Below are 11198 nucleotides of genomic sequence, written 5' to 3'. Positions count from 1 at the left end.
ACCGCAAAGCCCACCGTCGCAGCCACGCCGAACCCAGAGCCCAGCCCAGCTACACAGGCACAAACCGGGGCAGAGAGAGCCGGCAGCGCCGGCGGGGCGAGCAGTCCCCGGTCCTCAGCAGGTGATTTCAGAGTGGCACTGGAGCGAGGATGCCGGCAGAGCAGCGTCTCCCCGCTGGATCTCACCTCTCAGCCGACCCACACGCCACTACGGCTTTGGCTCCCCAGCACAGATTTCAGAGGTGACGGCAGGAGCAAAGGGGGGAAATCTTGGTGGAAGATGCGCTTTGCTGCGCGCCGTAACATGGGGCACACTCCCTCCTCCCGACCCCTTATCCTGCACTTCAGCCAATACAATAATCTGGCAGAGAGGCACTCTGCATGTCCCCAGGGTGCTTGCAAGAGCATGCTGAGCCATTCCCTCTCCCAGTGCTGGATGCCCCACGGCATGCTGCTTCCCCTCCTTGTGCTGCATGGGGAGAGAGGAGAGCTAAAGCGTGCAGCTGCTCTCCTTCCCTGTCATTTATGACCGCAGGAGAAGGATAACCCATATATTACCCCCCCACACACGACAGACGCCAGCTCTGTGAGCTGCTAGAGGCACGATGCGCACCGCAGCACATCCACCCAGCCTGCAGCACGCATGGGGTTCCCGCTCCCCTCATCACAGCGAGCACTGTGGCCGCTCCAGCCCCAGAAAAAAAAAAAAACACAAAACCCGCAAGCTTTGATTTTTCTCTGAGATATTGTTTCTAGGCCAAGCTGAGGCAAAGAAAAGCTTCCAAATGCAAGCGCTGGATCGGTGCCACCAGCTGGGGTGACCGGGCTTGGCCAGCCCACGGCGTCAGACGCTGTCTACAGCCCCGGCGTTACAGCAGGCAAACAACAACAGCGTGCGCAGGACCGGGGAAGCAGCCGAGCCTCCCCCAGCCCGCCAGTGATGTGCGGCATCCCCGGGGAGATGCAGATGGGCTCCATAGAGTGTTCACACCAGCATCAGACAACAGGCACACACATCCCTGCTCTGCACTGTCACAGCTTCCCTAGAGCAGCTCATCGCAGCCACAAATAAACCTGCAGAGAGCTCGGCATTGCTTCTCATCAGAGCGCTGAGCTAAGGCCTGCGTTAAACCCTGCAAACGCAGGCCCAGCTCAGCCCGACAGCTCCATTAAGTGCCCTTGCACCTCAACAACCCCATGCTGCCCTACCGCCTCAGGCACCAGTCACCATCTGGGCATTTATCCTCAAATCACCTGTACCTTGCCCTGGGTTTATTGAGCTGAATTATCACCCAGAGATAGGGCTGGCTGGAGGGAGCGCAGACCACAAAGTTCTTACAGATGGTCTCAGGTCCTGAGTCACTGATAAGCTCTGTGAATTTAGTGCTATGGGAGGAAATAACCCGAAGCCTGAGGAGATACCGGCCGGTGTCAGGCTGGGAGTGCCTGCGCTCGATGCCGCTATGGCTCCTCAGACCCAGCTGGGGGCTGCAAGGCCAGGGGCTTTACCGGCAGGGAGAGGGGCAGGGGTGCCCTGCTCAGCTGTCTGCTGCTCATTAATGAGCATTAATTAAACGAGATCCTGAGGATGGGTAGCCATGGAAGAGGAAGGCAGTGTCTGGTTAAAATCAGGTGCACTTTGGCTTAACAGGCACAATATTGGCCTGCCCAGCTGCAGGGAGTTACAGAGGGGCTGGAGGGAGGGAGGGAGGGAGGGAGGGAGGGAGGGAGAGCAGGAAATGAAGCATCAGCAGAGACGGAGATGGATCATGGAGACATCGGGGACCTCTGGGGAAAGGAGCTGGGAAAGCTGCCAGCGCTCATCCTGCCCAGACTTAACCAAAACCCTCCCAGGATGCTGGTGCAGGGAAACCCGGGACATGTGCTGGCGGCTGCTGGGTTTCCTTTCTGCAGCCGAAAATAGCGGGGGGCTCGCAGCCCTGGGGACCTCGCAGCAGCCACCCCGGGGGCAGCTGGGCTTACTCGGCAGCTGGCTCACTGCGGTGTCAGGCTCGCTGCGGGAAACGAAAGTCTGGGGATTTTCAGGAACCCGAAACTCCCACGCCCCTGACGCCTGTCCCGCTGCGCAGAGTCGGCCGGTTTGGACCGCGGCGGTCGGGATCAGCTTGGGCCAGCGCAGTGCCAGCAGCGATCGGGGCTCAGCGGCGCGGCGGGGTCCCATCAGGTCAGCCTGTGCCTTCGCACGGGAGCCCCAGGGCAAAGCTGGGGTGCTGGGTGCCAGGCGGGGCTGTGCTGGCCTGGCCTGCTTCCCTGCCCGGCTCGGACCCCTGCCCGCAGGCAGGGGTGGGGTACGCGGGGCTGGAGCCCCCTCCTAGGAACGGCGTCTCAGGAGTCGGGCTGGAGAGCCGAGGAGGACCAGGAAGAGAAACCATCCCGAAAGGCCGGGACGGGAGGGGGGGGGACGGGACGACGGGGAAACGGGCAGGGCGTGGAGGGAGCTGTAGGGACTTGTCCCCAGCCCAGAGCAAAACGTTGTTCGGGGGGGATGAGGGCGGCCGGGGAGGGGTGTGGGTGTGTAAATGTGTGCAAGTGTGTGTAAGTGTAAGACCTGGGAAGAAATCTGAGGGGAAAAGGGAGGGGAGGGGGTGGCGGAAAGGGGAGCGGGCAGGTCCGGGCACATCCCCCGCGGGCGGGGATGGCCGAGCGGCTGCTTCCCTCTAGCGGGGAGCGGCGGGCAGGGCGGGGGCTCGGCCGGCCCGGCTGCACCCAGCCCCGCGCCCCGGCCCCGCTCCCCACCGCCCGCGTCCGGGGCCGCCCCCGGGGGCACGTGGTGCGGGCGGGACGCGCTTCCGGAGCGGCGGCGGAGCGGTGAGAGCGGGCGGCACCGGGCAGGGCCCGGGGGGGGGGAACCGGCTCCCGCGCCCCGGCCCCAGAGCACGCGTGGGGCGCCCCGGGGCGGTGCTGGGCGGGCCCTCCCACGCGCGTCTGGCCCCCGCGCGGTTTCCCACGCTGGCCGGGTGATGGGCCCTGGGGGAGCCCGCCTGGTCCCCGTGGGGCCGCGGGCACCGCTCTCTGGGCACCTCCCTCCTCCCTGCGCAGGGGGTCCCGGGAGGACCCCGCTGTCCCCCCCGCCCGTCCTCTGGGCTGGCTGGACTGCCGCAGGGCAGGAGCACAGGCTGCCGTGGGCAGACTCGGCCCCACGCAGGACTGGGTTTTGGGGGGCGGGATGCACAAGCACCCCAGCACCGCTGAACCGGCCGGCGTGCCACCGTGGTGCGTCACCCGGGAGAAAGCGTGGGACAGAGCCGCGCGGCAGCCTGCGCGGGCAGGGGACGCCAGCGCCCTGGGGCAGGCACGGGAGGACCAACGAAAGGGAAACGTGTTTTGGGGATGTGCATTCAACTTTATTCCATACTCACAGCACGAGACCTTCTGACGCATAGCAATGGGGAGACCCAGGAAGGAGCCCACCGGCACATCATCCCCTCGGCCAGCCACCACCGCCTCCAAAACCGACCCCGCCGCGCCACCACCTTCCACCTCGGCCACCCGGGCCAAGGCCACGGCTGCGGGCAGCCGATCCAGGAGCGCTCCAGCTGCTGGCGCTGCAGCCCCCAGCCAGGGGCGGGGGACAAAGCCAGAGTCCTCTCAGCCAAGACCGGCAGCATCCCGTGGAGCCCAAGGAGATGCTGGGGACCAGCACAGAGCATCTGCCAGCAATTGCTCTGCAACGAAGAAGCAGCCATCTGATGCCAAAGGAGCCACTGGTCTGGCCAGACCTGAACCACGTCTGCAGAAGAAGCAGCCTGGGGCTGACCCAAGCCGGACCTGGGGCCAGTTCCTGCCTCCCCTGGAAAGCCAGGACATCCCATGGGTGGAGAAGGAGACGCGGGGCCAGCGGAGCAACCCCAAGTGGTACGAGTGGCGGGAGAACCGCATCACCGCCTCCGTGGCCTCCAGGATCGCCAACAGCAAGTTTGCCAACGGCAAGACGGCCGAGGTGCCCCAGTCCTACCTGAAAGCAGTGGTGAGCTCCAGCCCCAGTGTGCAGACACCGGCCATGTCCTGGGGAATCCGCAATGAGAAGGTGGCCGTTCGGGCCTATGAGCAGCTGAAGTCGCAAGCGGTGGGCAAGCCAGTGCAGGTGGAGGACTGTGGCCTCTTCATTCACCGGGAGAAGGAGTGGATTGCTGCCAGCCCAGATGGCATCATCACGGAGGCGGCCACAGGGAAAGCCCTGGGGCTGCTGGAGGTGAAGTGTCCCTACAAGCACAGGAACAGGACAGTGCGCGAGGCCTGCAAGGACAAGGACTTCTGCCTGGAGGTGGATGGGGATTCCTATGCCCTGAAGAGGGATCACGCCTACTTCACCCAGGTCCAGTGCCAGCTGGCAGCCACTGGCTTCAAGCAGGCCGACTTTGTGGTGCATACCACCAAGGAGACGGCCGTGGTCCCTGTGGAGTTCGATGCCGAGTTCTGGGGGCAGACAGTGCCCAAGCTGGAGAAGTTTTACACGGAGGCGGTGATTCCCCACCTGGAGGAGAAGGCAGGTGGCTCTGCCTGGGCCAAGGAGGAGTAGACCCCCACCTCGCTCACCTGGATGCTTGCTTGGCCGCACAAACCCAGCTTTGGCCCCTAGCATAGAAGTTATGCCTGGTTTTGCTGCTGTTCTTGGACCATTCGCTGCCTCCCCCAATGCATCTGCCTCGGGACTGAAACATACCAGCAGGACCCTTCTTTGGTAAGGGTCCCCAAAAACAGTGACTTTCTCCTGCCCCAGGCAGGCCAGTGCTCAGCCCCCAGTGCCTTCTTGTCCTGTCCCCCTCACCACAGCCCCTGATGGAAGCTGGCACACCTCCAGATCTGCAGAGGAAGCTAGTAGTGATACCTTTGTACTGGAGTAACAGACTTATTTTGTGGAGAAAACTGGATCTTTTTGTACCTCAACTGCTGTCAGGACTGAATTGTTAACTCCACTCCGGAGTGGAGACAGAGCCAGGAAAGGTTTGTCAGAGCCCAAGAGCAGAACACGGCTTTGAGCTAGATGGTGATGTGCCTTAAGAGTCACAGCAATGGTGCGTGGACACCCTTCCTCCCCATCAGGCCCGCTGCTGCGTTGGAGTAACCCACGATGATGAGTTGGCTGCAGCCTCAGGAAGATGGTGCCCATCGAAGAGGTTGTCCCTGGCCCATGCACTTCCAGAGGACCTTCCTGTGGAGCACCTCTGTGTGCTTCAGCAGGGTGGGGAGGGGGTCATCGCGCTATTAAATACAAGATGTGCTGGCCTGCTCGTTCCCTGTTGTTTGTCCAGCTTGTTTACCTGGGGGGGGTGTGTAGCAGGGCTGAGTGGGATCCCCACACCAGGTCCCTCAGGAGGAGGGAAGCAGGGGAGTACTCGGGTCCCAGACACGAGACCCAGAGCCACCAAACTATGCGAAAGCCATCACCATTATGGCAAAAGTACTTTATTATATACATAAGACTCCAGCCACACTCCACAGGGCAAGGACCAGAATTCGCTATTTTACATATCAATACAAAGTAACTATAAAAACATAAAGCACTTACTTTAGGGGCCCAGGCTTTCCACAGGAGGAGAGAGGCACAGGGACGAGCCTGGGGACTGCTGAGTGACAGGGGGCTGCCCTGCACCTTTCCCCAGCTGTGGTCCCACAGTAACCAGATGTGCAAGTAGGAAAGAACCCAGTTAAGAACTATAGTCATGGGGACAGGCAAGCGGGGGCTGCCCCACTCCCTGCTGTGGGCAGTGGCACGCTGGGGACCGAGTGTCACCGGGACAGGAGTGGGTCTGCGTCCCCCAGGGAAAGTGCAGAAGGCACGCGGGCCAGGCTCTTTGGAAGGGCTGTGAAGAGGAGGTGGGATCCAACAGTTAGTGCACGTGGGGCCCCAGGAGATCACACACACACCGCACACAGGGGACACGGGGGGTGGGGGGGAAGCCTTCCACTTCCAAACTTAATCAGCAGCCTGGAGAGACCATGTCCCGTGTCTCCAGAGCAGCAGTTGCATAGCAGAAGGGGCTCAGGGCCCACTCTTGACAAGTCATTTGGCTTCACTCTCTATTTCTAGGAAAAAAACCAACTTCTGTGATGGAGGGAGTGCTGGGAAGGAAGGCCCACCCAGCTCCTCGCTCCATCTGAGCTCAGGTCTCAGCATCTGGCTGGTGTTGAAGCAGATGCTCCACCAGACAGCCCTGCAGGCAGAAGGCCACAGGTTAAAAGCTTCACTTGTTTTAAACTGAAGGTAGAAAACATGGAAAGCTAACCAGAGCACTCTCCTGCTCCCCTTCTGAAGGGCTCCCAGCCCTGCCACGGCCAGCTCTGGGGGTAACTGCAGTCTCCTACCAGGAATCCCACCCCTCTTCACACAGGAATCCTCACTGCACCTGGAGAACATGAACCGAGTAGGGCTGCTTGGCAAGAACACTAATAATCTACTAGAGGATGCCTTTGCTGCTCCTGACTCAACAGGACTATCCTGGGGCTGTGGGCACAACAGATGAAACCAGGAGCACCACAGGTCAGGGGAAGGACCTCCCCTGTGCAGCCTACAAGGCTGATAAGCCAGAGATGGACGGCTCCACCAACAGCCCCAAGACAAAGAGCCCCAGTCTGCTGCAGGTGTCAGCAGGACCGATGTCCCCTCCCCTCCCGCCCTGGAGAGCGGCACACCACACGGAGGGAGCTCGCCTGGGCTGCACCTACTTGCTGGAGGAAAACTTGAGTCAGCAGGGCTTTGCCATCACAGCCTGCCCCAAGGTCTGAGGCAAGGAAGGGAAAATGGTGAGGAAAAAGGAGGAAGGGGAGTCACATCTTGGGATAAGTGTAAGCTTCCACCACACCACAGAAAAACTACTAGGACTAGGTTCTCCTCGGCTGCCCGGGGGGGAAAGGCACTGAGCCAGCTTTGTGCGAGGACAGAGATGTTTCAGAGCAACCTAGTGTGCAGCTGGACCACCCTCCTCTCCCCCCCACACCTCTGGGGTAACCGAGCTCCATGGCCAACACGCCTCCCAGGGAGGACGTGCGTGGCAGCTTCCAGGAGTCAGAAGTGCAAGGGGGACAGTCCAGCCCCGCAGCCCAGCCCCTCCCCTGCCACTACTGTGCATTGATTGTCTAGCCAAACTGGGCTACAGTCTTCGGTTTAAAAAGGGGACCCCCGGCCTCCCTGCTCTGGAGGAGCTTCAGTCACAGAAGCGTTTGCGGGGCACCGTCCGAGCTCGGTTCGAGCGGCGAATCTCCTGCTTGGCATCGCGGCATCGCTGGCAGATGAAAACCTCAGGCACGTTGGATTTGCGGATCTTGGCACAAGAGAGGTGGATCCAGGTAGCGCATTCGTTACATTCGATCATGGGCCTCCCTGCGAAGGGCTTCAGGCAGAAGCAGGTGATCAGATCCCAGGCATCGTCGTCTGGTCAGGGAGAGACAGACACTGGTCAGAAAACACCTTACCAGTTGCTGGTCCGGCTGTGGCCAGACTAGCCAGTTCCACCAGTGTGAAATGGGAGAGCCCCTCACTCACCTTCTGCTTTGGTATTGGGAGCTGCTGCGAATTCGACTGCTAAAGTTGCAAAAGGTGGGGGGGAAGAGAAAAAAAAAATAAAGACCAGATGAGCAAGGTGACCCTACACCCCACTTCAGACACGTTTCGGGTTTGTACCACTCGCTCTGCAGAACAGAGCTGCCAGGGGCAGGCCAGCTCCCTGCCCTCTGCTCTTCAGTCCTCCCAGGTACTGAAGGTAGTCCCCTGGCTGGGAGAGGCTCGGGCATCGACAAACCCTCCCTGCAGCCAGCCACAGGTGGCTCCAGCTGACAGAGGGACAATATTCAGCACTGGCCGCAGCACAGCAGGGCCCTCTGCACTCTCTCGGACACTCACCACTAAGCTGGGAGCTCCCTCTGCTTGCATCTTCCCCTTCGCTTTGGTCCAAGGTACTACAAGAATTGGGGCTTTTTCTCCCTCCAGAGCAGGGTTCATGCTCCTGTAGCTGAGGATTGTCTCCTGCTGGCTTCTCGGTCTCCTGCACTCCGTGCACCCAGTCCTTCTCCTCCTTCATCAGCTCCTCCAGGAGGGAGTTGGGCTGGGGGTCCCCAGCCGGGTTGAGGGAAGGCTCCAAGAGCTGCTCTTTCATGGGAGACACCTGTCCCTCCAGTGCAGCCAGCTCCTTCACCCCGTCCTGCTCTGCCCCGAAGCCCTTCCCAGTGCTCAGCGGCACCCTCTTCTCCACCTCCTGCTCCAAAATGAGTTTCTTTGCTGGTGGTTTCTTCCGTTTGGTTTGCTGGGGTCGGACATCGTAGAAGCTGGTGGGGAAGGCAGGGCAGCTCACAAGCAGGCTGTTGTCCGCAGCCCCCCTGGCCACAGCGTTCCTGCTCCTCCCATCATCTGTCAGGATGTGGCAGTCGGAGGAGTGGGACGAGGCCCAGCTATCGCTGTCCTGAGTGCTCCCCGTGCTGTTCTGGGGACTCATGCTGCCTCCGTGGGTCCAGGGCTCATTCTGCAAGAGGGGAAGATGCAGGACTAGCATGGGAGGCCACAGCGCAGACATTCAGGGTAAGGAGGAAGGAGCTGGGGATGGAGAAAGACTCTCCAGGAGAAGAATTAGGAACTGGGTCTGCACGTAGCAGGTAGCCCAGAGGAGCCAGTCTTTTTGTAGAGGAACACCTCACAAGCCCACTTACCTCCTCAGGGTAGGGGATGTAGCCCGCGTAGGCCAAAACAAAGGTGCAGAACTGGTTGAAATCCTCCACGGTTCTCTGTCGTTTCTGCAACGGCTGCAACAAACGCCACGTGTCGATTAAACTCCCTTGATATCCCTACCTGCACTGAATATCACAACTGACCCTGGCAGGCAGCCCGGGACCACCGGGCAATTATACAAGCCCATCATATTTAGGTCACTCAAATATCCACGCTTCCCGTAACCCATCTGCATCATCTGCCTCGATGGATGCAGCCCTTCCCTTTAAAACCCAGATCGCGGAGGGGGAGGACGACGGGACAGACAATGACGACAGGACGGGACACCCAGAAAGCGCAGCAGCCGCCCGGCACAGCCTGAGTCAGAGGCTCGGGAGCCCCGGTGCCGGGGATGTCCGCCCACAGCCGGCTGACTCAAGGCCAGAGGGAGAAGGTGCCGGCGCCAGGAGGGTACCCGGCGATTTGGGCTTCCCCGGCTGCTCTCGGGTCAGCCGGAAGAGCCCGGCGCCGCTCGGGACAAGGTACCGCGGACGGATCGCCGGGGACCCACGGGAAGGGCCGGGAGCCCGCGGCAGAGCCAGCCCCGCGCCCCCCCCCCCCCCGAGCCAGGGGCAGAGGAGCAGACCCACCCCGCACCGCCGCCGCCCCGCGCCCCGGCTCCGGGGACCGAGAAGAGACCGTGGGGCCAGGCTGCTCAGCACCCCCCGCGGGAAGGCGGCCGCGGGCGGGCCCCGCTGGGGAGGGGGCGGCCCCCCCGGACCTCCCCCGCCACCGCCCGTCCCCGCGCCGGGCACCTGATGGCTCCCAAGATGGCGCCGCGCTCCCGGTCCTGCCCCGACCGGCCGCCGGGGGGGGGGGGGGGCGACCCCACCCCCGCACACGGACACCCCCTGCACGAGCAACAGCCGCACCGCCGCGGGACAGCCCCCCCGGAACCGCCACACAACAGCCGGTTTCTCCCCCGCCCATTCACGTACACCCCGGCACCCCCGCAGCCCCCAGCCCCGGCCCTCCCCGGCACGCACACGCCGCGGCACAACCCGGCCACGCAGGTCCCCGGCCGCGCCGCCGCACCCCCACGGACCCCGGGTGCCGCCGCCTCCCCCCCCCCGCGCACACACACACACACACACACACACGCGCGCGCCCCGGGCACCATCCCCCGCCCGCACCCACAGCCGCCCCTCGAGGGCTCCTCGCGCACACAGAGCCCTCTCCCCCCCCCGCACACACACACAGACCCCCCCCGCGCGCGCACACACACACGCACAGAGACACCCCCCCCCCCCCCGCGCGCGCACACACACACACAGAGCCCGCCCCCCCCGGTGCACACACACACACACACACACACAGCGCCCCCCCAGCCCTCCGTAACCTCCCTCAGGCACAACGCCCCCCCCAGCGCCCCCCCTCAAAGCTCTCCTCGGCACACGAGCCCCCCCAGCGCGCGCACACACACACACACACACACGGTCCCCCCCTTCACCCCAGCGCACACACGACTTCCACGGCGTAAAAACACGCGACACCCCCCCCCCCGTGCGCACACACACACACACACGCGCGCGCGCACACAGACACACGCGACCCCCCCCCCGCCGCGCGCACAGACACACACGCACACACGAGACCCACCCCCCCCGCCAGCGCGGACACACACACACACACACACACACACACACACGCGACCCCCCCCACCGCTCCTCGCGGGCACCCCCGCACCTCAGCGCGGCTCCGCACCCCCGGGCACCCGCACAGCGTCCCCCCGGGACCCCCCGGGCACCCCCACACGGCACCCCGCCGCCCCACTCACCTCCTCGGGCACGGGGGATCCGGGGCTGGGCACGGGGCTGCTCCCCGCCGAGCGCGGCCCGCCGCGGGGGAAGGCTCCTCCGGGGACGGCGGCCCCGCGCCCCTCACCTGCCAGCTCCCCGCCGGCGCTCATGCCGCCCGCCGGGCCCGCCCTGCCCCTGCCCGGTGCGGTGCGGTGGGTGCCCGCCGCCGGTCGGAGCGAGGCTCGAGCGCCGCCCCGGCCGCAGGGGCGGGACCACCTGGTGGCGGGGAAGGCGGGGGCGGGGCCTCGCGCCGGCCGCCCCGGCGGGGGGGGGGTGGCGGTGGCGGCGGTGGTGTCCGCCTCTACCGGCGCGGGGCGGGGGCCGCGGACAGGGCCGGGCCGCGTTCTGCCTCGCACAGCCCGGGGCCGCCGCCGCGCACCGGGAGTGGCCACACCAATAGCCCAGCACCGCCCCCCCCCCCCCGGGTCCCCCCCTTCCTTCCCTGGGCTGCCAGGGCCCCCCCTGCTCTGCTCCGCTCCCTACTCCCGCCCACCCTCAGCCCCGGTTTCTCGCAGCCCCCAAACCACAACCGGATCCGGCGCCCCCAGAGCTGACACGCAACCCCGGCCTCGCCCCGTGCCCCCCCGAGGTGCCCCCAGGCGCCCAGCCCCGCACAGGCCACCCCGAGTACCAGCCCCCCCCCCCCCGCACCAGAGGAGCCATTTAATTTGGCGAGACCCC

General features: G+C 64.1%; 2 protein-coding genes across 3 annotated transcripts; one reads left to right on the top strand and one right to left on the bottom strand.

Annotated features, from left to right (window-relative positions):
- Nucleotides 1-1787: 1787 nt before the first annotated feature.
- Nucleotides 1788-5252, top strand: LOC142602945 (uncharacterized). 2 transcript variants are annotated; one of them, XM_075761414.1, is made up of 2 exons: nucleotides 1788-2184; nucleotides 3382-5252. In XM_075761414.1, the coding sequence occupies exon 2, from the start codon at nucleotides 3406-3408 to the stop codon at nucleotides 4537-4539; it is 1134 nt and encodes a 377-aa protein (XP_075617529.1). In that variant the 5' UTR covers nucleotides 1788-2184; nucleotides 3382-3405; the 3' UTR covers nucleotides 4540-5252. The 2 variants fall into 2 exon arrangements, with proteins under 2 accessions (XP_075617529.1, XP_075617531.1); XM_075761416.1 differs by lacking the exon at nucleotides 1788-2184 and adding an exon at nucleotides 2773-2828.
- A 139-nt stretch (nucleotides 5253-5391) lies between these two features.
- LOC104641244 (PHD finger protein 13-like) lies at nucleotides 5392-10772 on the bottom strand. The gene is made up of 5 exons (XM_075761413.1): nucleotides 10496-10772; nucleotides 8661-8753; nucleotides 7861-8476; nucleotides 7504-7542; nucleotides 5392-7392 (listed from the first exon to the last, which is right to left on the bottom strand). Exons 1-5 carry the CDS (start codon nucleotides 10625-10627, stop codon nucleotides 7166-7168), a joined length of 1107 nt encoding a protein of 368 aa, XP_075617528.1. The 5' UTR covers nucleotides 10628-10772; the 3' UTR covers nucleotides 5392-7165.
- Nucleotides 10773-11198: the final 426 nt, after the last annotated feature.

The sequence above is a fragment of the Balearica regulorum genome, chromosome 9 (genome assembly GCF_011004875.1).
Source record: "Balearica regulorum gibbericeps isolate bBalReg1 chromosome 9, bBalReg1.pri, whole genome shotgun sequence".
In the NCBI taxonomy this organism is placed as follows: Eukaryota; Metazoa; Chordata; class Aves; order Gruiformes; family Gruidae; genus Balearica; species Balearica regulorum.
This window is presented reverse-complemented; position numbering and strand designations above follow the sequence as displayed.